Raw genomic sequence first — 22,298 nt, forward strand, 5'->3', positions numbered from 1 at the left:
AGAGAGAGAGAGAGAGAGAGAGAGAGAGAGGATGTGGAGACTCTATAAGAACCAACGTACCAACCCAAGGGTGGAATGAACTAATTGTTTTCATGGAGAGCTAGAGGAAATCCATGATCTTGATGTCTGCCCCCAACCCAAGCTGGCAATCTCAAAACTCACCTTGCTGGAAAAAGGGGCTGGAGAGAAGCCCCGCCCTCTCTGGCCTGGGGTCAGGACAGTGGGAGGGGATGGGTGTCCAGACCCTTTGTTGTTGTGTGTGGATGTGTGGGAGACCCTCCCGATGTATGTCCATCATGCGCTTGTCCAGGCTGGGATAGACAGCTCCTGCTGCTATGGTGAATTGCCAGACTGGAAGAGGAGGAGGAGGAGGAGGAGGAGGAGGAGGAGGAGGAGGGAAAGGGGACTCCCCAGCTCTTCCCACCTACTCAGGAGTTTGAATGAGCGCTAGGGGGAGGGGCCACAGCGAGTAGGGAGTTTTTATGCCCACCACCCCTCCAGCTCCTTGGACGGGAAAAACCCCAAATCTGCAGATCTTTTTTCATTTCAGAAAGCCCCCTCTCCAACAGCTCCGGAAAAGCTGGGAAGGGACCCCTCCCAAGCCAAATGGATGGCACTCCTCTCCTTCCACCTGACCTCACAGCAAAATGCATCCCTTAATCTGAGATAAACCTGGCTCCAGAATGCATCGTGAGTTTCTAAGTCCTGTATCAAAGCACTGAAAGGGATGTGAGACCCCGAGTACCTCAAACTCAGAAAAAATGGACTCCTTCAAGCTGCAGCCAAAATTCAGAGGTTAAGGGGAGCTGGAAGAGGTTGTGGACAGCCCCAGATAGGACCAGGAAAGCCCTGTCTAGTGTCTTCAGGGACGCCCTGGGGGCAGGGCTGCCAGCTTCGGACAACGTCCTGCTTGAACATCAGCGACACCCAGAGGCGGAGAAGGGAGCTATTTTTAGGTGAGGGATTCTGGATGATCCAGGGGCTGCCGACGAGTGGGAGTGGAGCTTGGTGGTGTTGCAGTATGAAGTCCCCAGACTGTGTTAATCACCATCTGTTTCTGATCCTCACGCAAGGACAGGTCTGTAACATCCGGCACATACCAACCCTGGGGCTGGAATACTTCTTTTTACCCTGGAGCAGGGTTAAGTCGGGATGGCTTGTCTTCAAGCCTTAGGATCCATGCTACTTTCCACAGAGACTAAAGACATGAGTTTATCGCCATTGTGGAAGAAAACTGATTCCACAACTGGAAGTTGTTATTTGACTTCAACATGTACACTCTAGAACTCACCATCTTCCCCATAAATAAATAAATAAAATATTTATTTCTTTTGAAATACGGTCGGTCTCTCTACAGCTCTGGCTATCCTGCTACTCACTAGGTAGACCATGCTGGCGGTCTCCACATCCCGAGTGCTGGAATTAAAGGAATGTGTCAGACCAATGAATGTAATTTCTTTTTTAAGTACTGGAGCTGATGAGATGACGCAGCGGTAACGATGCTGGCTGCCAAAGCTGGACGACTAAAGTTTAATCCGCAGGGCCCACAAGGTAAAGAAGAGAACTAACTCCAGTAAATTATCTTAAGACCTTCACATGTGCACCCTGGTGTGCGTGTCTAACACACACACACTCAGACTTTTTTATTTTTTTACAGGACTTAAACCAGGGAGACAGCTTCGTTGATAAAGGCACTTGGCACAGAGACTGATGACCTGAATTTGATCAGTGGGACCCACATGGTGGAAGGAAACTGACTCCAGCAAGTTGTTTTTGACATTCACATGTGTACAAACATACAAAATTAATACAATGTAATTTTTAAAAACTACTTATTAGGCCGAACATGGTGGTACACGCCTTTAATCCTAGCACTCAGGAGGCAGAGGCTGGGGATCTCTGAGTTTGAGGGCAGCCTGGTCTACAAATTGAGTTCAGGACAGCTGGTTACACTAAGAATCCCTGTCTGGGGGGGGTGGGAGATGGGGGGGAATGAACAAAAAAATCCCCGACTTATTTATTTTTATTTTATGTGTATTGTGTCTGCAAATATCTGTGTGAGAGTGTCAAATCTCCTGGAGCTGGAGTTACAGACAGATGTGAATTGCTATATGGGTACTGGAAATTGAACCTGGGTCCTTTGAAAGAGCAGCCAGTGCTCTTAACTGCTGAGCGATCACTTCAGATCCTAAGATATAATTTAAAATTTTATTTTTTTATGTATTTATTTAGCCAGGCAATCCTGCTGTATGCCTTTAGTTCCAGCATTTAATTTTCGGAGGGAGAGGCAGGCAGAGTCCTGAGTTCGAGGCTATTCTGGTCTATAGAGTGAGTTCCAGGATAGCCAAGGCTCCATAGAGTAATTCTGTTTCAAAACAAACAAATAAATAAATATTTTTTAAAATTTAAGGGCAGGTCTGGCATAGTGGGGAACACCTTTAACCCCAGCATTGGGAAGCACAGGTAGAAAGATCTGTTCGTCTGAAGCTAGCCTGGTCTACATAGTGAATTCCAGACAGCCAGAGCTATATAGTGAGACCTTGTGGGGGGGGGGGGAATTTAATGGAAAACATCATTTAAAAAAAACTATATAAAATAAATAATTAAAAAACGATGTGTATTAATGTTTTGCCTGCAATTATATCTGTGCACCATATACATAACTGGTGTAGGCAAAGGCCTGGAGGGGCTTAATATACCCTGGGCTGGACTTACAGATGCGTGTGAGCCGCCATGTAGGTGTTGGGAACAGAATCCGGGTGTTCTGGAAGACCAGCCAGTCTCCAAACCATTGAGCCACCTCTCCAGCCTCAATTTTGAATTTTGAATTTTTTTTTTTTTAAGAGCGTTTGTGTAACAACCCTGACCGTCCTAGAAATTACTCTGTAGACCAGGCTGGCCTCGATCCGCCAGCCTCTGCCTCCCGAGTCACCACCGCCCAGCCAACTTTGACTTTTTGACAAGTCTCAATATGTAGCCCTGGCTGAACTAGAACTCGTAGAGAGCCACCTGCTTTTGCCTGTAGCGTACTTGGATTACCGTAGGCCACCACGCTCAAAGCGACTAACCTTTTGTCTCTAAAGGATGTTCAGTCTGGTTTCGGCGGGAACTTCCAGAAGGCCGTACCACGTACTCCTGGCCCTTTAAAGATGACCTCCGGTTGCCAATGCCGCTGACTCCCGTTGCTAAGGACGTAACGTCACGCGCCGACGCTGGGGCGGGGTCGTCGTGCGCGGCGCCCTGGGCGGAAGCGGAAGGGGCGGGGCTCACCGAGCGGACTCTCTAGCCCTTGTGGGTCCCTGTTCAGCTCCCGGCCGTGTGGAGACCCGGGGAGCCAGTCCGGGCCTCCGAGGCGAAGATGGTGGACTACAGCGTTTGGGATCACATCGAGGTGTCGGACGATGAGGACGAGACGCACCCCAACATAGACACGGCCAGCCTCTTCCGCTGGCGGCACCAGGTGGGGCTGTGCGCGCTCATCCCCTTCCCCCCCACTCCCGGGACCCCCCGCTCTAGAGTTCTGACCTCTTACCCAAGCCACCTGGCGTGGGGGTGGGGGAGACCTCAGTTATTGACATCTGGAACCTCCTGTTCCACAAGCTAGACTCTCTTCTCGTTTTTCTTTTCTTTCTTTCTTTCTTTCTTTTTTTTTTTTTTTTGAAACAAAATTTCACTGTGTAGCCTTGCCTGGCCTGGAACTTGCTATATAGAACAGTCTGGTTTCTAACTCACAGAGATCCTCCTGCCTCTGTCTTGCCAGTGCTGGGATTGAAGACATGTGCCACCATGCTGGGCTGGACTTTTTAATTCCATCCCAGGTTTCATGGATTCCTCACCCTGATTCTTCACTTGTCTCTGGGCTTACTCTCTGTGCTACGGATTTCTTCTGTTTGTACGTTTACATATTGTGTGTGTTCTAATGTGCACGTGGCACAGCGTGCATATGAAGACCACAGGATAACTTGCAGAAGCTGGGCCTCTCTTCTCACCATATTGGAACTGGGTATCGAACTCAGGTCACCCCACGTCCCCACAGGCGCCTTTATGCACTGAGCCATTTTATCAGCTCTTAATACTTTAGTCAGAGTCTAGACTCCCCCAACCCCACCCCAAGCTGACTCTTATGTATAGGGTCCCCATCATCCTGTGTGGAACCTTTTGTTCTTCCTCAGAATTCTTCCTCAGAGTCTGGACCCCAGGTTCTGTTAGGTGATCTCATAGCCTAGCCATGTGGCCACTTCTGATTGCACACCTCCCTTCTGCCTCTCCTCACTCCCTAGAGTCGGGACCCACAAAACTTTTGATTGTGGCATCTACTTCCTAGGATTTTAGGCACGAATTTCCATTAAGGCTCAGAGACCCCCAACTTTCAAACTAAATGAGGGCTGTGTCCTACCCTAAGTTTCCGTTAATTTTAGCTTGCAGCTGGGATTCCCCAGTCCAGGATCCCTTTCCCTGGGTTATAGACTAGAGCTCCACTAGGGACTTCAGTTCCTCTTGAGACATGAGCTAGAACCCCTATTCTCTGTATTTGACTTCCAGCACCATTCTTGCCCATCATCCAATTCCAATGGCTTTCCTCATTTTCACCTCTTGTGGACTCTTATTTCCCGTTACTCCAGGAAACCCCACCTACTTAACTTCCGGTCGGAACCTCTGCTCCTTCAAATAAAATAAGTAGACCCACATCCTGCCCTCCTTGGCTCTTGTATAAACTGTAGCCTTCATTGAAAACTCAACAGACAGCCGGGCGGTGGTGGTGGACGCCTTTAATCCCAGCACTTGGGAGGCAGAGGCAGGCAGATTTCTGAGTTCGAGGCCAGCCTGGTCTACAGAGTGAGTTCCAGGACAGCCTGTGCTACACGGAGAAACCCTGTCTCGAAAAACCAAAAGAAAAGAAAAGAAAAAGAAAAAAAAGAAAACTCACCAGACCAGGAGGCAGGAGGCAGGGGCAGGGGCAGGCAGACCTGTGAGTTCAAAGCCAGTCTGGTCTACCAGGATAGCTAGCTAGGGCTACACAGTGAAACCCTGTCTGGAGGCATGGGGCTGGGGTCAGGCAATAAAGAGAAAGATGGGGAGAGGGAAGGGGGAAAGAAAAAGAAGAAAGGAGGAAGAAAAAACAGCTCACCAAGCCCATCCTGTCCTACCCTCCCTTTCCCATCCAGCTTCATTGGCCTCTCTCCAGGGTTTGGATCATCCTATTTAACTCTGAACCTCCTGGATCTTATTCCAACATCCTCTTACTTTCTGAGCATGGTGGCTTACCTTTAAACTCAGGTCTTGGGGGGTGGAGGTAGGAGAATCTGGAATTCAGAGTCAATCCTTGCTATAGGGCAAATTCTAGGCTAGCATGGGCTACATGAGACTGTCTCAAAAACCAAATGGGCTGGAATTCAGTTGTGTGCATTTCCTTGGGCTCCGTCTCTAGCACTGCTTAACAGCTAGCCATGGTGGGGCAGGCCTGGAGTCCCAGCACTGGGAAGATGGAAGCGGGAGGGTCAGAAGTTCAAAGTCATCAACCACATAGTAAGTGTGAGGCTGGCACGGGCTACAGGGGATCCTGTCAACCACCAAGCAGATAAAGTCCTACACATTTTCAAATCTGTCCAGGGCACATGCCCTAGATTGAGACCTTAGAACCCCACGTGTGAGCAAGCCGTGCTCTTCCACCTCTCTTCTGCTAGCATTGCCTCCAGGCCAGTAGTGTACTACCCAGACCTAAGGGTGGCCTGGACATGTGCTTCAGTGGTAGAGTGTTTCTCTAGCACGCAGGAGGTCCTAGAGCCCATCTCTAGTGCAGCAGGAAAGAGACAGTGGCCTTACCTGCTCCCCAAGTTAAAGCGTCTATACCCACATACCCGTGTGTCTTACACGCTTTGTTTAATTTCAGTTATATCTTAGTCATGTGTGTGTTCATTCTTACGAATGTGTAAATGTACTGTGGTACCTTGTGACAGTCAGAGGATAACTTGCTGGAATCTCTTCCCATGTGGGTTCTGGGGATCAAACTCAGGTCATCAGGCTTGGTAGCAGGCCCTTACCCACTGAGCCCTCTCATTGGACCCTGATTTGCTATACTCTCAAGCTGAGGGGAGGTACTTTCAGTTAGTAATTTTGCATTCCACCTTCCTGAGGAAAGCTTCTCTTTTCGTTACTCCTGGAAAATCTTTCCCCATCCTCCCCAAATCTAGCATTCGGCTCCCAGTCCCACCTACACACCTATTCCTTCCAGTTTTCTGGGAAACCCACCTGCCAGGCAACAGTGCAGCCCAGTGCCTCACATGGCCTTGTATTAGGAAGCATTGAAGAGCAACACAGCTGGAGAACCATTCTCAGGAACACCTATTTCTGTTTTAAAAAGAGGTTTGTCTTCCTACTGGCTGGAAAGCAGTTGGGGCCTGCTGGGTGGGAGGGAGGCCTTCCTTCTACTAGTACAGATGCTGCTTCCTGGCTTGCCATGGCTGTAATACTAAGGAGGGAAGTGGGGCCGTCTGTCCTTGCTCATGTGGGAGGACAGGCAGGCTCTGCTGTACATTCTAACTTTACCATGTTCTGTGTCCATCTGAGAGGGGGCTGGAGTCATAAGTTCTGAGTACAGAGGCTTGACAGCTCACATTTCAGGTCTGTGACCCTGGTGTGCTCTGACTTGGAGGGCTCTGTCTGGCTGCTCTGTGCTTCAGGTCCTCCTGAGCATGGGAGGGCGACCCGGGTGCTCTATATAGTTGTTGTAAGTTTTTCAGTATTTAACAACTGATGCCCTTGGGATAATAGTTCCTGTCATCACTGCTTACGTGACTTGTGGTTTCAAAACACATTTGAAGCCAGATGTGACAGTGCCTAGCTGTCGTCTCAGCACTTGGGAGAGAGAGACAGAAGAATCGGAACTCAGAGCTATCCCTTGCCATATAGCCAGTGGAAGCCAGCATGGGCTACATGAGCACCTGTGTAAAAACAAACAGCAAGGGCCCAGCAAGGTGGCTCAGTGGGTGGAGGCACTGGTCACCAAGCCTGATGACCTGAGCTTGATTCCGGGTAGTCACATGGTAGAGAGGGAGACATGATAACTGCAGGGTGTCCTCTGACCTCCACATCCACACGGTGGCACATATCTATTCCTGCCACCATGCACACAATCAATTAAAATTTGAAATTAGCCAAGCAGTAGTGACATACACCTTTGATCTCAGAACTGGGGAGCTATGGTGGATCTTTGTGAGTTCGAGGCCAGCCTGATCTAGAGAATGAATTCTAGAACACCTATGCCTTCACAGAGAAACACTGTTTCAAAACAACAAAAATAGGTTAATTAAAATTTTTTAAAAATCTGGCTTGTCTGGTGGTACCGGCTCGTGTTCCCAGCTCCTGCGGATGTTGAAGCAGGAGATCATGAATTCAAGGCCAGTCTTAGCAACGTCAGGAAATACCAGGTCAAACCATGAAATACAAAAGGGCTGAGTGCAGTGTGTGCGGCTCAGTAGCAGGCCACATGTGAAGGAAGTGTGCCGCACTGGGTTCAGTCCCTGGTAGATTCCGACTAGGAAAAAAAAAGATGTGGAGGTTTGGGGAAGGGGGGAGTGAGTTCCCAGTTCCATCTCCTAGGCTTTGTGGCCAGGCATGTACAATGTGGGGTTTCCTCTGGCTCCTTCCAGTGTGCTCTATGGTGTCAGAATTCTGAGGACCTCAGTGTCCCTTCTGTAAGGGACACCCATGCCATCCTGTCACTTGTGTAGGCCTGACTAGACAGGTGGTTACTGTCACCACAGTCCCTGTTTTTAGCTTCATCCTCCCTGGCAGCTACTCAGAGGACACTAGGGAGAATGGTGGCGGTCCTCCAGAAGCCAGCAGCCTGGCAACTTCCTGCTGCTCTCTGGGGCCAGTGAGGTGCTGACCTTAGAGCCCCTTAGGAAAGCAGGCCGGGGCTGCTGTATCTTAGGACTTGTCATGTGTGCACATGAGCAGGTTCATATAGAGGACACAGGAGACAGGTGTCCTGCTTCCCAACTTTGCTCATTCTCTTGAGCAGGGTCTCTCTGATCCTGGAGCCAATCATCCTCCTGTCTCTGCTCCAGACAGTACTGGGGTTACAGGCAGCAGTCTATTTTTGAGTGCTGGGGATCTAAACACAGGTCTCGTGTTTGCACAGATAGTCTTCTCTGTCTTTCCTGGGAGCCATGTCACTAAAGCAGTTTTACTGCAGTCATCCCCTGTGCAGTCTCTTCCCTCCTGTGCTCCTTACTGTAATGCTTGAGTTTTTCATTAATTGTGTTTGTGTGACACATGTGCATCCAGAATGCATGTAAGGAGGACAATCACTTCTCTCCTTCCACCATGTAGTTCCCAGGGATCGAACTCAGTTTATCAGTCTTGGCTGCACTTTCCTGCTGAACCCTCTTTCTCTGATGCTTTGCTTTTTCTTCCAGTGTGCAAGCACTCGTGCATGTTGGTTCAACTTTTCACTCTTGGTACACTGTTCAGTAAATTACACCAGAGGCAGATGAAGTTACACACCTGAAATCTCAGGACTGGGAGGCTAAGGAGGATTATCTGCATCTAGGAGCTTAAGGCCGGCCTGGGCCACATGCAAGAGCCCATCTTGAAGAATAAACGAATGGACAAATGACATCAAGACACACAATGTCATGATGTGTGTTACCCAGTGCTTAGTAATGTTGTGCCTGCCTGGTAGTGTAGACCTGTCATCCCGGCTATCCATGAGGACTCCCAGAACAAGGACTCCTGACTACAGAGTGGCCTCTGATCTAGCCTGAGCAACTTTGAGGGATTGTCTTTTTTTTTTTTTTTTTTTTTTTTTTTAAGATTTTATTTATTTTATGTATACGAGTACACTGTAGCTGTCTTCAGACACACCAGAAGAGGGCATCTGATCCGATTACAGATGGTTGTGAACCACCATGTGGTTGCTGGGAATTGAACTCAGGAAGAAGAGTCAGTATTCTTAACCACTGAGCCATTTCTCCAGCCCGAGGGATTGTCTTAAAGTGAGAAACTGGCCATAGTGGTGCTTGCCTGTCACTGGAGCCCTAGGGAGAAAGAACCAGCAGGAGCTTCACCAACATGAACTACATAGTGGATTCCAGGCTACATAGCAGGACTATTTAAAACAACAACAACAAAATTGGGCTAGCTAAAGGGCTCAGTAGAAGGGCTTTTACCTACTCCCAAGCCTGAAGATCTGAGTTTGATCCCTGGAACTGGGCCCACATACCTTTGCCGTGATGTATGTATGTGAGCACATATACATACATACATACATACATACATACATACATACATACATGTTTAAGGCATTAATAAAATGGCTGGGAATGTAGTACTTGACCCTAAGTTCAGCCCCTAGTTGCAAAATAAATATACACACTCACACATGTATAACAACTTTGCAATGCAAGGGTTTTTTTTCTGCTGGGCTTGATGGCATGCATGTCTTTAATCTCCACAGGAGGCAAAGGTGGGTGGATCTCTGAGCCTAGTCTACAAAGCGGGTTCTAGGACAGCCTGAGCTACACAGAGAAATTCTGTTTCAAAAAATCTAGATAGATAGATAGATAGATAGATAGGTAGATAGATGATAGATAGATAGATGATAGATGGATAGATAGATAGATAGATAGATAGATAGATAGATAGATAGTTTTCTCTAGCTCAAATGCTTTGGTGAAGTGTGTGTGTGTGTGTGTGTGTGTGTGTGTGTGTGTGTGTGTGAGAGAGAGAGTGAGTGTGACAGTACACATGTGGAGATCAGAGGACACCTTTGGTGAGTCTCTTCTCTTCCCACTCAGATCACCGGGCTTGGCAGCCAGTATCTTTACTTTCTGAACCATCTCACTGGCCCTAAAATCTATTTTATTTCATTTACTTATTTATTTTATTTTTTTGCTATAGGGTCTCACTATGTAGACGAGGATGGCCTTATACTCAGAGATTCTTTTGCCTTCATCTGCCCATTGTTGGGTTAAAGCCATTCGCTACCTTGCCTGGTCTTAAATTTTATTTCAAGACCGATTTCGCAGAGTTGCCTGGGCTGGCCTGGTACGAACTCGGCCTTCCTGCCTCAGCTTCGCTGAGTGCTTGGTTACAGGGTGCTCCACTTGGGATTTTCTTTGGTTTTGTTTGTGTGCTGGTGATATAACCCAGGGTGTCCCAAGATGATAAGCAGAGGCCAGCAAGATGGCTTAGTGGGTAGAGTCCTTGCTACCAAGCCTGACAATCTGAGTTCAATCCCAAGTGAACACATGGTAGAACTGTTGCCCACTGTCCTCTGACCTTCACCTGTTGCTGGGTTTTTGTTGTTGTTTGTTTTATTTCCAAAATTAAAATGAGCAAGGTGTCTGTTGTTTTCCCCACAGGATCAGTTCCTGTTGCCCTGTCTTGCTCCTGCACTTGAGAGGCAGGAAGATCAGGAGTTCAGGTTCATTCTCTGTCACACAGAGACATTTTCGTTAGTTAAAGCTACTCTTTAAAAAAAACATAAATGTGGCAGCAGGGCACCAGCAGGTAGCACATGGCTGTGTGCACTGTAGTAAGGAGCCAGGGTGTATCCCTGACCTGGGTGTGTCTAGTCCCCCGTGGTAGCAGGGTAGAAATTGGAAGGCCAGGGTTTGGACTTTGGTACAAGTGTCTCCTGGTTGAGTCCTGTACAGAGATTGAAGCCCCAGGGCCATTGCAGGGCCAGGATGAAGGGACAAAGTTGTTCTTCCCCTCCCCCAACCCAGTTTGTCTGTGCATTCCTTGTCCTAGAACTCACATTGTAAGCCAGGTTGGCCTCTAACTCAGAGATCCCCCAACTCTGCCTCCCAGGTGCTGGGACTAAAGGTGAGCACCACCATGCCCAGCTCCTAAAGTTCTTTCTAAGAGACCAGCTGCTGGCTGTCCCTGCCTGCAGGCCCGAGTGGAACGCATGGAGCAGTTTCAGAAGGAGAAAGAGGAGCTGGACCGGGGCTGTCGGGAATGCAAGCGCAAGGTAGCCGAGTGCCAGCGCAAGCTGAAGGAGCTGGAAGTGGCTGAGGGCGGTGGCCAGGTGGAGCTTGAGCGGCTTCGAGCTGAGGCGCAGCAGCTGCGCAAGGAGGAGCGGAGCTGGGAGCAGAAGCTGGAGGACATGCGCAAAAAGGAGAAGAACATGCCCTGGAATGTGGACACGCTCAGCAAAGACGGCTTTAGCAAGGTGGGGCACCGGCAAGAGCACTGTGGAGTGCGGTCAGACTGGCTGGGGGCGGTTCAGTGGTGGCGGCTAGATATGCCTGTGAAGACCCCAGGTCCAACCCTGTCTCCCCATCCCAGGAAACTAGAAAAAGAATTCTGACAATGAGAGCCATGCAGAGCCACAGGGTGGGATGAGGACAGGGGAGGGACAGACAGACAGACAGTTTGAGCTTGGGATTGTCTAGTGGAGGCCAATGAAGCCCATCCGCACCCTCTGATCTGCCCGAAGGCCCGCGTCCATGCCTCCGCCACCTTGATGCACTTAGCGACGCCACCGCCTCCGATGTGGACAGGATGGGCGCGGCGGCCACGGCCCCCAAACCCCAGGCGCACCCCTGCCTTGCCCCAGCCCACTTGCCCTCTCACCCTGTCACAGAGCATGGTCAATACCAAGCCTGAGAAGGCAGAGGAAGACTCAGAGGAGGCAAGGGAGCAGAAACACAAGACCTTCGTTGAAAAATATGAGAAACAGATCAAACATTTTGGTAAGTTCCTGCACAAAGCCTCCAGTTAGGAGTCAAGGCCAGGGAAAGGCTTCCAATGGCTTCTGCAACATCTTCCCAACATCCTTCCCTGCAGGCATGCTCCACCGCTGGGACGACAGCCAGAAATACCTGTCAGACAATGTCCACCTGGTGTGTGAGGAAACAGCCAACTACCTGGTTATCTGGTGCATTGACCTGGAAGTAGAGGAGGTAAGTACAGCCTTGCCCAGCTGCAGAGACGCCAGACACTGCCACCTGCTGACACTCTACATCTTTGTCCTGGCAGAAATGTGCACTGATGGAGCAGGTGGCTCACCAGACCATGGTGATGCAGTTTATTCTGGAGCTGGCCAAGAGTCTGAAGGTCGACCCCCGTGCCTGCTTCCGGCAGTTTTTCACCAAGATCAAGGTAATGAGCTCCTGTACCAGCAGGAAGCCCACAGTGTGCATGCTGACTAGGAACCTGTGGTCAGATCTTAATCAGGGGGGCTTGAGGTGGTCCGGGGATGACAGTAGCCGAATATGGCCATATTCATTTTTTCTTTTATTATTATTATTATTATTATTTATTAATTAATTTATTTATATGAGTACACTGTAGCTGTCTTCAGACAGACACCAATTAGATCCCATTACAGATGGTTGTGAGTCACCATGTGGTTGCTGGGAATTGAACTCGGGACCTCTGGAAGAGCAGTCAGTGCTCATAACCACTGAACCATCTCGCCAGCCCATTTCTTTTCTAATCTGTAAAAATTGTATGTATGAGCTGGGCGGTGGTGGCGCACGCCTTTAATCCCAGCACTTGGGAGGCAGAGGCAGGCAGATTTCTGAGTTCGTGGCCAGCCTGGTCTACAGAGTGAGTTCCAGGACAGCCAGGGCTACACAGAGAAACCAAGTATGTATGTAGGTGTGTGTGTGTGTGTGTGTGTGTGTGTGTGTGTGTGTGTGTGTGTGTACCCATATGATCAGGAATCAACTTTGTGTAGTTGATTCTTTCTGCCTTTATGTGGGTTCCTGTGGTCAAACAAGTTGTTAGGTTTACATGGCAAAGCACTTTCACCCCTGGACCACCTTGCTGACCCTGTAAGATTTCTATTTATTTACTTGAAATATTTACTTAAATAATGTATATATTATAATGTAAACATTTTACTAAATATTATATAATTAAATATTTCATTTTTTTTTGTTACTGTGTGTACCTGAGTGAGTGTATGTACATTATGTACATACAAATGTCTTCAGAGGCTAGGAGAGGGGGTTGGATCCCTGGAGCTGGAGATACTTGTGTTTGCAAACTGTCATGTGAATAATGGATACCAAACTTGGTTCCTCTGAAAGACTGGGGACCCTGGAGAGCAGGTCGGGGCAGGACGTCCGGAGCTGGGGTGTCTGTAAGAACTTGCTGGAGGACACCTGAACATGTGCTGCCAGGCTAGTGCTCTTGAGCGGAGCCAGGAGGCTGGAGCAGGTGGGCCCGCAAGCTAGTAGGACGGGTGCTGAATACAAGAGACAAAGGTCAAGCCTTGAGGTACCCATGGTGGAGTTCAGGAAAAGCTTCAGGGAGCCTCCAAGAGCTGCTTAAGGGGCCTCACCCCCTAACGTCTGGATATCAACTGTGCAGTGAACAGCACCCACCCTCTTCCACAGACCGCCGACCACCAGTACATGGAGGGCTTCAAGTATGAACTGGAGGCCTTTAAGGAGCGTGTGCGGGGCCGCGCCAAGCTGCGAATAGAGAAGGCCATGAAAGAGTATGAGGAGGAGGAGCGCAAGAAGAGGCTAGGCCCTGGTGGCCTGGACCCCGTGGAGGTCTATGAATCCCTGCCTGAGGTGTGACTCCCCAGGGCCTAGGAGGGAGGAGGGTGATGTATGCACATTGCCGCCCCTGCCCCCACCCATCCCAAGCCCAGGCCCCTCACCCAGGCCCCTCTATACCCAGGAGCTGCAGAAGTGCTTTGACGTGAAGGATGTACAGATGCTGCAAGATGCCATCAGCAAGATGGATCCCACTGTGAGTCCCCAGTCATCCCTGTCATCTCCAGAGGCTAAGAGCAGGGTTATAAGTCTAAGGCCAGCCAGCCAGTGGTGGTGCACGCCTTTAATCCCAGCACTGGGGAGGCAGAGGCAGGCGGGTTTCTGAGTTTGAGGACAGCCAGGGCTACACAGAGAAACCCTGTCTCAAAAAAACCAAAGAAAAGCCCAAGGCCAGGGTTAGTCAGCTGAGCCAGAGCGATTCAGTGCGGCCTGTCTGAGCATGACAAGGACCAGCTGTCCCTCAGTGTGGTTCTCAAAAGGAAAGATTTCATCCCTCCTGAGCGTCTCTAAGAAAGGGCGGTCCTAACAGCAGCACTGTTTGTTGAGTACCGGCTGGTCACACCTCAGTTAGTAGTGAAGACTGTGCTTTCCATTTTTTCTTTCTTTTATTCTTACTTTTTGGTGACTAGGAATATAACCCAGTGCTTCATACATATCTAGCTGCTGAGCCACGCCCCCACCCCTCACGGGGCGGGGAGGAATTCTAGGCAGGGGCTCTTATCACTACCATGCATCCAACTCAGGTTTGAATTTTAACAAACTTGACTTGTTGTCGGTTCTGTCAACTGGCTTCTAATTTAGCCACAGTACTAGGGATTCTGCAATCTCCCATGGGAATCCATATCTCGGAGGGAGTTTGCAAAGCCCAGTGGAAGGCTCACCACTTACCTTTATGTATCAAATGTAATTAATTGAGATGCTGTCCCTATGCTTCTTTTTTTTTTTTTTTTTTTTTTTTTTTTTTGCATTGCTTATGATTAATTTTCTGCTACAAACTCAGATTCACTATGACCAGACACTATATGGCAAAATCAGAAATATTTACTCTGTGGCCTAAGAAAGGTTTGCTGGGTAAGACTGGGGCTGCAGGGGAGTTGCTGAGCCCTGGTCTGCGTGTAGGAGGCCCTGTGTTTCATCCACAGCACTAAGACCAGTCGCGGTGGCACACACCTACAAGGATCAGGAATGAGTTCAAGGTCATCCTCTACTAACATGATGAGGCCTGGTAGGGCCAGTCACTGAGACCCAAAAAGAAGGGCTATAGAGATGAATCAGTAGCTTACAATTGTCTGTAACTCCAGTTTCAGGGGATCTGACACCCTCTTGTACACACACACACACACACACACACACACCACACACGCACACACACACACACCACACACACACACATACACACACACACACACACACACACACACATAGGCAGGACACCAATATACTTTTTAAAAAAATGTTTTAATCCGTTGCTCGTCCCTCCCCTTTTTTTCTGAGACAGGATCTCACTATGTAGACCAGGCTAGCTTCGGACTCACAGATACATCTGCCTCTGTTCCCTGAGTGCTCAGGGTACCTCTCTTGTTACTGGTGCTGGAATGAAGTCTCTGGTCTTCACGATTTGGGGGAAAATCCTCTTAACTGCTAAGCTATAGCTGTCACCACCCCCTTTGTGTGTGTTTTGTTTCTTGAGACAGTCTCATGTAGTCCAAGCTGACCTCAAAGTCCAGAGGGAAAGAGAGGGAGAGGTTATGCTGTATTCTTGGTGACCTTGAACTCCTGATCCTGCTGCCTCCACTTCCTAAGTGGTGGGCTCACAAGTGTGTGCCACCATATCAGGTTGTCTGTGGTGCTAGAATGGAAGAGTCTCAGAACACTAGGCGAGTGCTCCACCTGCTCGGTCACGTGCCGGCCTCTGCAGTTCTTTAGACAGTCTGGGGAGAGTGGGTGCTGAGCAGACTTGAAGGAGGTGCAGGGGACAGTGGAGCACCATGGTGCTGGCACACCTCACCTGCTGTCCTCTCTCCCCACAGGATGCCAAGTATCACATGCAGCGTTGCATCGATTCTGGCCTCTGGGTCCCCAACTCCAAGTCTGGTGAGGCCAAGGAGGGGGAGGAGGCGGGCCCTGGGGACCCATTGCTGGAAGCCGTCCCCAAAGCGGGCAACGAGAAAGACGTCAGTGCGTGACCCTTCTCCAGAAAATGAAACCTAGCCACCATGTCCCTAGCTCCCGACTTCTTCACTTCTGCTGCTCCTCACATCCTGGCCCATGGCCTGCCCCATGTCCCCTGTCCTCCGGCCTGTCCCCAGCACTCATCAGATTCTCTGCTTCGGGTTGAGGGGCTCTGCTGTCTGCAGTCCCCCGCCCCCATCAGCGTTATGCCAAAGTCCTGGGGGTCTGGGGAGGGGCAGCAGTTGCCAGGTTGGTCCACCAGTTTGGGGATACAAATGTCCCCATCTGGGCAAGGTCTATCCCTATGGGTCTATGGTTACTGTTTTTCTTCTGTCTAGCTTTCTGTCCTGCAACTGGCAACAATGTCCAATAAACAGTTCCAGGTGCTGGAGGCCGCTGGCTCAGTGCTGTTTGAGGCAGAGGGTGAACTAAGTGGGGAGAACCAGAGTGCTAATGGCCATGCCTTTGCCCAGTCCCTCACCATTCACAGGTCCTAGGCCCTCTGTGTCTCTCCAACTCTTGTCTGTCTCAGCTTCTCTTTTCCTCCCTCTGCCCCCTCTCTTCTCCTAGCACTCCATGGTGACAAGAAGGTTTGGGAGTAGCCTAGGCTACATGAGAAATATGTGGCCTTTCACACTGGACTTTGCCTCTGTTAGGAGAACATCTTATTCTAAATTTTAATTTGTGTGTGAGCCTGTGTGCGCGCATGTGTGTGCATGTGTCTTTTGAGTTAGGTTTTCTGTATATCTTTGGCTGTCTGGGAACACGCTGTATAGACCAGGCTGGCCTCAAACTCAGAATTCCACCTGCCTCTACCTCCTGAGTGCTGGGATCAAAAGCATGAGACACTCCTGGCTTAAACTTTAATTTATGTGTTTGAGTGTTCTGTATGTGTGCAAGTAGTGCCTGCAGAGGCTAGAATGTCTTAACTGTAGTTACGCATGGCTCTGAGTCCACAGTGTGGCTACCTGGAGTGAAATCAGTGTCCTCTGCAACACTGAGCCTTTTCTCCAGTTCTGGGGAGCACGTTTGAGAAGTTCTACTGTTGGACAGAGTGTAGCAGGCTCTGCCTAGAGTGCAGTGGCAGAGCCCGGTTTAACATGTGCTTTCTGTATCATTCTGCACTTAGAAGAATGAAGCAGAGGGCATGTGTTCAAGGCCAGGCTGGGCTGACCAGTGAAGCCTGTCTTCGTGAGAATGGATTACATACAGAGTGCTTGCCTAGCATTCAGGTAGCTCTGGCTTCCAGCCCTACCCTGCATAAGCTGGGTGTGGTAACGCACATCTGCAAATCCTGGGCCCAAGGTAGAGATTCTGGAGTTAAGGCTGGTGAACTGAGAAGATAGCTCTGGGTAAAAGCTCTTGCTACAGAGGCCTGAGAAGACCTCAATTCAGATTCCAGCACCCATGGGAAATGCTGGACATGGCCATGTGCACTTCGTAACCTCAATGCTGTTCGAGATTAAGACTACCCCTGGGGCTTGGTGGCTGCTAGCCTTGCTTCAGAGTGAGAGACCATGACTAGGAATTCAGCATCCTCTGGATTCCACCGGTACACACGAGCACAGCACACATGTGCCTAATGGCACATACAAAGTACATGGCTGTCCAGGCCAGTCCAGGCTACATGAGAGGAAGTAAATTTATATGATCTGGTGAGATGGCTCAGCCACGAAAGGTACTTGCCACCAAGGCTGGCACTGTTTCAATTCCCACGACATGCTACTTGGTATCAGGAGAGAACCAACTCAGCCCGTTGTTCTCTGCGCTCCACACAGGTGCACATACTACAGAAGAGTGTAACCCAAAAAACAAGGTTAATAAGCAAATGAATAAACATAAAAAGATGTACAGTGAGCCACCTCAGCTGAAATCAGCCAGAGACCCTAGATGAGTTTCTCGATCTCTGACCCTTCATTCTTTTAGAGCACTGCCCTCTGGGAACTGCCTCACACTCAGGGCCCAGCTCAGCCTTTGGGAGACAGTAACCAGCTGATCTCTGAATTTGAGGTAAGCCTAGGCTACATGGTGATTTGCAGGCCAGCCAGGGCTGCACAGTGAGCTCCTATCTCAGAAAACAACAGAATAAAACATTTTAATGGGCTCCAGCTCGGTGCACTGCCTTCCAGACATGTCCTGGGACCTCTCTGAGCCTCTCACCTTCACGCCTAACCACCTAGGCTGCTTTACTGGTGTGGTATTATCACCTACGGACTACTGGCAACTTCAACCACTATGAGCTTTCCTTCCCTTCTCCCCTGAGACTCCCACAGCACTGAGAAAGAGGACTGGAGCACACACAGTAAGCCCACAGGAAAGATTGGCAGAATGGCCAGAATGCTCTTGTGTCCAAGTGTCTATCCACCAGAGGTCAGGAGTGAGCCACAAACCTTTACAACCCCAGTATTCCAGTATTCTATAGTTAAAAGGTCTGTAACTCAGTTCCAGGTGATCCAAACACACGTGTGTGTGTGTGTGTGTGTGTGTGTGTGTGTGTGTGTGTGTGTGTGTGTGTGTGTTAAGATTATAAGCCATCATGCGGTTGCTGGGGAATGAGCCAGGTCCTTTGGAATAGCATTCAATGCTCTTGACCAGAGTAATTCCTCCAGCTCCGCTCATGATTTTTTTGAGATTAAGTCTCACTGTAGCATAGGCTACTCTTGAACAAGTGCTGTGATGAACATAGGTTGTGAGTTACTTTGAAAAACTGGTTTGGGTTATACTTTTATTCATTGTATCATCATCCTAGGAGATTGACTTGTCTCATAACTGGATAAGGAGCACATGCCTATATCCCAGCACTTGGGAGGCTGAGGCATGAGTATGGACAGAATTCAAGGCCAGCCTGGGCTATCTTGTCTCAATGTGCTTTGTTTTGTTTTTCATAACATAGTAGTTCCACAAATAGGTCTAAAATTTTTATTATTCATTGTGTGGACATTGAAAATCAGCATGGGTTTCTGTGTTCCCATCCTGTGGGGACTGGAGCTAGAACTCAGTGTTGCTGTCACTATTGGTGGCAAGCGCCTTTACCTACTGAGCCATCTCTTGCTGGTCAGGAAGCTTCTGGCGACTTCCTGTCTGCCCCTGCCCCACCCCCCCAGCTGCTTGCACGGTGCTGGGCAGTGAACTGGGTCCTCTCGTTTGCACTTCATTTTCATTTTTACTAACTCAGTTGATAACCCCACATATAGAGAAGTAAAACACAGTTAAGAAGCTTCGTGGGGGGGGAATGTCACAGCAGCAGAGCGATGTCTGAACGTGGGCTGTCTGTCGCCACTCTGCTACTGTAGCTTTTCCTTTCTCTGCCATGGTTGACACAGTTTCTGGAGAATATGGCTTTACACATATGTGCAGCAGAACGTGGAATCTTTGAAAGTCTCCCAGCAGGCCACCTTGCAACCCTCCAGGGGGAGGGGCCTGACTGTTCCCTGACCTCCCCATTCAGAAGGCAACAGGCTTTGTTTTAAATTCTTTATCTTGGCTTTTCCAGGGTCTGGTGGGAACTTTAGGGAAGCCCCTCCCCAAAGACCCACCTTGCTTAGGGGAATCCCCCCCACCATTTCTGAAATCTGTCTTAACTGTTCTGGGTTTGTCCCTCTTGGTGTGGAAAGTCCTGGTTGGGGAAACCCCTTGGGATCCCTGCTGAGTTCTGGCCAGGTTTAGCATGCAGGAGTTCTACAGGACCTCTGGGTCAGAGGAGCAGACTCAGGTCTTTCCTTTCTCCACTGTTCAGTGAGGGGTGTTTGTCCTGCTTTGAATGAACTGCAGACTGGCACTCACATCTGTAATTGTAACATCTGGAAAGCTGAGACAGCAGGAGGGTTTTGTGTCTGAGGTCATCCCAGGCTAAAGTGAACTCCACAGACTCTGCCCTTTTCCCGAAAAATATGAAAACAAACCCAAACAGAAACAGGAGGGAAGGAGATGGGTGAGTGGGAGGGAGGGAGGGAGGGAAGCCAGCCAGCCACCTCACAGGGAGCTCAGTCTACAAAGTGAACAGTAAAGGAAGTGAGGTTTGGGCCTCAGAACCTACACAAAAGCCAGAAGGGTGCTTCTTGCTCATTAGTCCAGTGTAGGGGAGACACACAGACTGGCTGTTGGAGCCTTGTTGGCCAGCTTGCCTACCCAAACTGGATGTGCCAAACTGAGAGAGAGACCTTGTGTCCAAAAAACAAACAAACAAACAAACCAAGGTGGGTGACACACAAGGAATGATGGTTGAGGGTTTTCCCCTGGCCTCTACAACTGTATACATGCATGTGCATAAATGTCACACAGATAAAACAGAATAAACCAGAGGCAGGTGGATTTCTGTTTGAGGCCAGGCTGGTCTACAAACTGAGTTCCAGGACAGCCAGAGCTCCAGAGAGAAACCCTGTCTTGAAAAACCAAGAAAAGAAAAAGGACCTCTGGAGAATGCCAAACACTGGCTGGTGACTCAGCACCCCCCCCTCCCCCCCGGGAATGAAGGAGCTATTGTTTATTATTACTGTGATTATTATGACCATTATTGTTATGAGTCATCCAATTTGAAATGCTGGGTACAGGATCCAGGCCCTCTGTTTCAGCTTTAGAACGCCAGAGGGGCTCCACCTATCTGAGCGGGCTCTTGAATTTGGCACAATCCACTTCCTGCTATTGAACTCACTTGTGGCCTGGGCAGTGACAGAGGAGGAGACTGTCTTAGTTACTTTAATTGCTGTGAAGAGACACCATGACCAAGGCAATTTATAAAAAGAACACATTTATTGGGGATCAGAATTCAGGAGAGTTTGAGTCCTGTATCATGGCGGGGAGCATGGCAGGCACGCCAGTGGAGCGGTAGCTGAGAGCTTACATTCTGAACCACAAGCAGGAGGCAGAGAAAAGGGAACTAACTGGGAATATCTTGGCCTTTTGAAATCTCAGACCCACCTACCCTCAGTGACAACACCTTCTCCAACAAGGCCACATCTCAATCCTTTCCAAACAGATTTGTGACTGGAGACCAAGATTCAAATATATGAGTCTGTGGGGGCCACTCATTCAAACCACCAGAGGGTCAGCAGGAAGAAGACAGCTGGCCCTTCGAAAGCAGAGAAGGTCGGCAGCCTGGGCCTCCAGCTCAGACTATTCAGTATCTACCCACTGGACATGTGCCCTCCATGGTGGGTGTGACATTCTAGACCAGGAAGGATTAGTACAGGTCCTCAAAGAGTCTTGTAGTGGCCGGAGCTCGGTGACGTGCTCATCTAGTGCCCAGTCCCATCCTCATCCGTGCACTCACACAGCCCAGCAGGAGTGGAGGGAGGAGTATGGAGCTCAGGGTCACCCTCAGCTAGAGACATCAAGGACAAAAAAAGGAAGAACCTGGGTGGTAGTGGTGGTACATGCCTTTGATCCCAGCGTTCAGGAGGCAAAAGCAGTTGGATCTCTGAGTTTGAGGCCATCCAAATCTACAGAGTGAATTCCAGGACAGCCAGAGCTACACAGAGAAGCCCTGTCAGAAATGAATGAGGAGGAGGAGGCTATGGGACTGAAGAGATGGCTACTCTTGCAGAGGGCCTGGATTTGGTTCTCAGCACTTACTTGGTGTATAACCATCCCAGGCATCCATGCAGTGTGCAGAAACACTAATAGGCTAAGTATCCATACATACAAGTCTAAAAAACAATTAAAGCAAGGAGGAAGAGGAGAGAAAGCTCCAGTGAGCAGAGCACGGGCTGGCAAGTGCAGGGCTCTGGGTCAAGATTCAATCTAGCATCCTAGGAAGGGAGGAAGATGTGTCCTCTGAGTTGGTAAGGGCACCACTGTGGGAGGAAAACAGGGTTCAGTGTTGCGCTGACAGGAAGCTCCAGGCTTGCATGTCTTAGTCTCAAGTCTGGCCTCTCATTTATGGTAGTTTGATAAGGTCACCCATAGCCTTGAGCATTTGAATTCTTGGGCCCAGTGGTGTGGCTGTTAGGGGAGGCTTGGAAAGTGTGGCCTTGCCGGAGGAAGTGCGTCACTGGGAGTGGGCTTTCAGAGTTTCCGGTCATGACACCCCTGGCTTGCTCTGTTTCCTCCTCGTGGCTGCAGATATCTCACAGCTCTTCCAGTCGCCATGCCTGGGGCTTTCTGCTGTGTTTCACGCCATCACAGTGATGGATTCTTATCCCTCTGAAACCCTAAGCCCCAAATAAACTTGACTTCTGTAAGCTGCCTTGGTCATGGTGTTTTATCACAGAAATAGAAAAGTGACGAAAGCAAACCATGGCGGCACGTGCCTTTAATCCCAGCAGTCAGGAGGCAGGTGAATCTGACTTCAAAGACAGCTAGGGTTACACAGAGAAATCCTGTCTCAAAAGACAGACAGACAGATTGATAGATTAAGGTAAGAATGAATAATTAGTATAACTATTTTATGTACATTTACGTTTTGCCTGATCCTCTGGAACTGGAGTTACAGTTGTGAGCTGCCGTGTGGGTGCTGGGAACTGAATCCAGATCATCAGAGAGGGCAGCCATTGCTTTTAACTGCTAAGCCATCTCTCCAGCCAAAGAACAATTTTTAAAAAGCCATATATTCTTGTTATGTCAATTGGTATTATAAGTAGCCATTTTGAGGAATGGAGAGAC

At 49.2% G+C, this 22,298-nt stretch overlaps 2 protein-coding genes across 3 annotated transcripts in view; one reads left to right on the plus strand and one right to left on the minus strand.

Moving 5' to 3' along the window:
* The window catches only part of Pde4a (phosphodiesterase 4A), a 60,468-nt gene extending 57,286 nt beyond the window's left edge, over nucleotides 1-3,182 (minus strand). The window contains exon 1 of the mRNA XM_076939791.1: nucleotides 3,069-3,182. The gene's annotated coding sequence lies outside the window, so the exon portion shown is untranslated. The remainder of the gene's footprint in view (nucleotides 1-3,068) is intronic.
* Nucleotides 3,183-3,232: 50 nt separating this feature from the next.
* Cdc37 (cell division cycle 37, HSP90 cochaperone) lies at nucleotides 3,233-16,089 on the plus strand. 2 transcript variants are annotated; one of them, XM_034509560.2, is made up of 8 exons: nucleotides 3,233-3,460; nucleotides 10,904-11,182; nucleotides 11,597-11,705; nucleotides 11,800-11,915; nucleotides 11,992-12,114; nucleotides 13,359-13,541; nucleotides 13,651-13,722; nucleotides 15,557-16,089. In XM_034509560.2, exons 1-8 carry the CDS (start codon nucleotides 3,359-3,361, stop codon nucleotides 15,710-15,712), a joined length of 1,140 nt encoding a protein of 379 aa, XP_034365451.1. In that variant the 5' UTR covers nucleotides 3,233-3,358; the 3' UTR covers nucleotides 15,713-16,089. The 2 variants fall into 2 exon arrangements, with proteins under 2 accessions (XP_034365451.1, XP_034365449.1); XM_034509558.2 differs by having other exon boundaries at nucleotides 3,243-3,460; nucleotides 11,450-11,705.
* The last annotated feature ends 6,209 nt before the right edge of the window (nucleotides 16,090-22,298 follow it).

This window comes from Arvicanthis niloticus, chromosome 8 (assembly GCF_011762505.2).
Source record: "Arvicanthis niloticus isolate mArvNil1 chromosome 8, mArvNil1.pat.X, whole genome shotgun sequence".
Lineage (NCBI taxonomy): Eukaryota > Metazoa > Chordata > Mammalia > Rodentia > Muridae > Arvicanthis > Arvicanthis niloticus.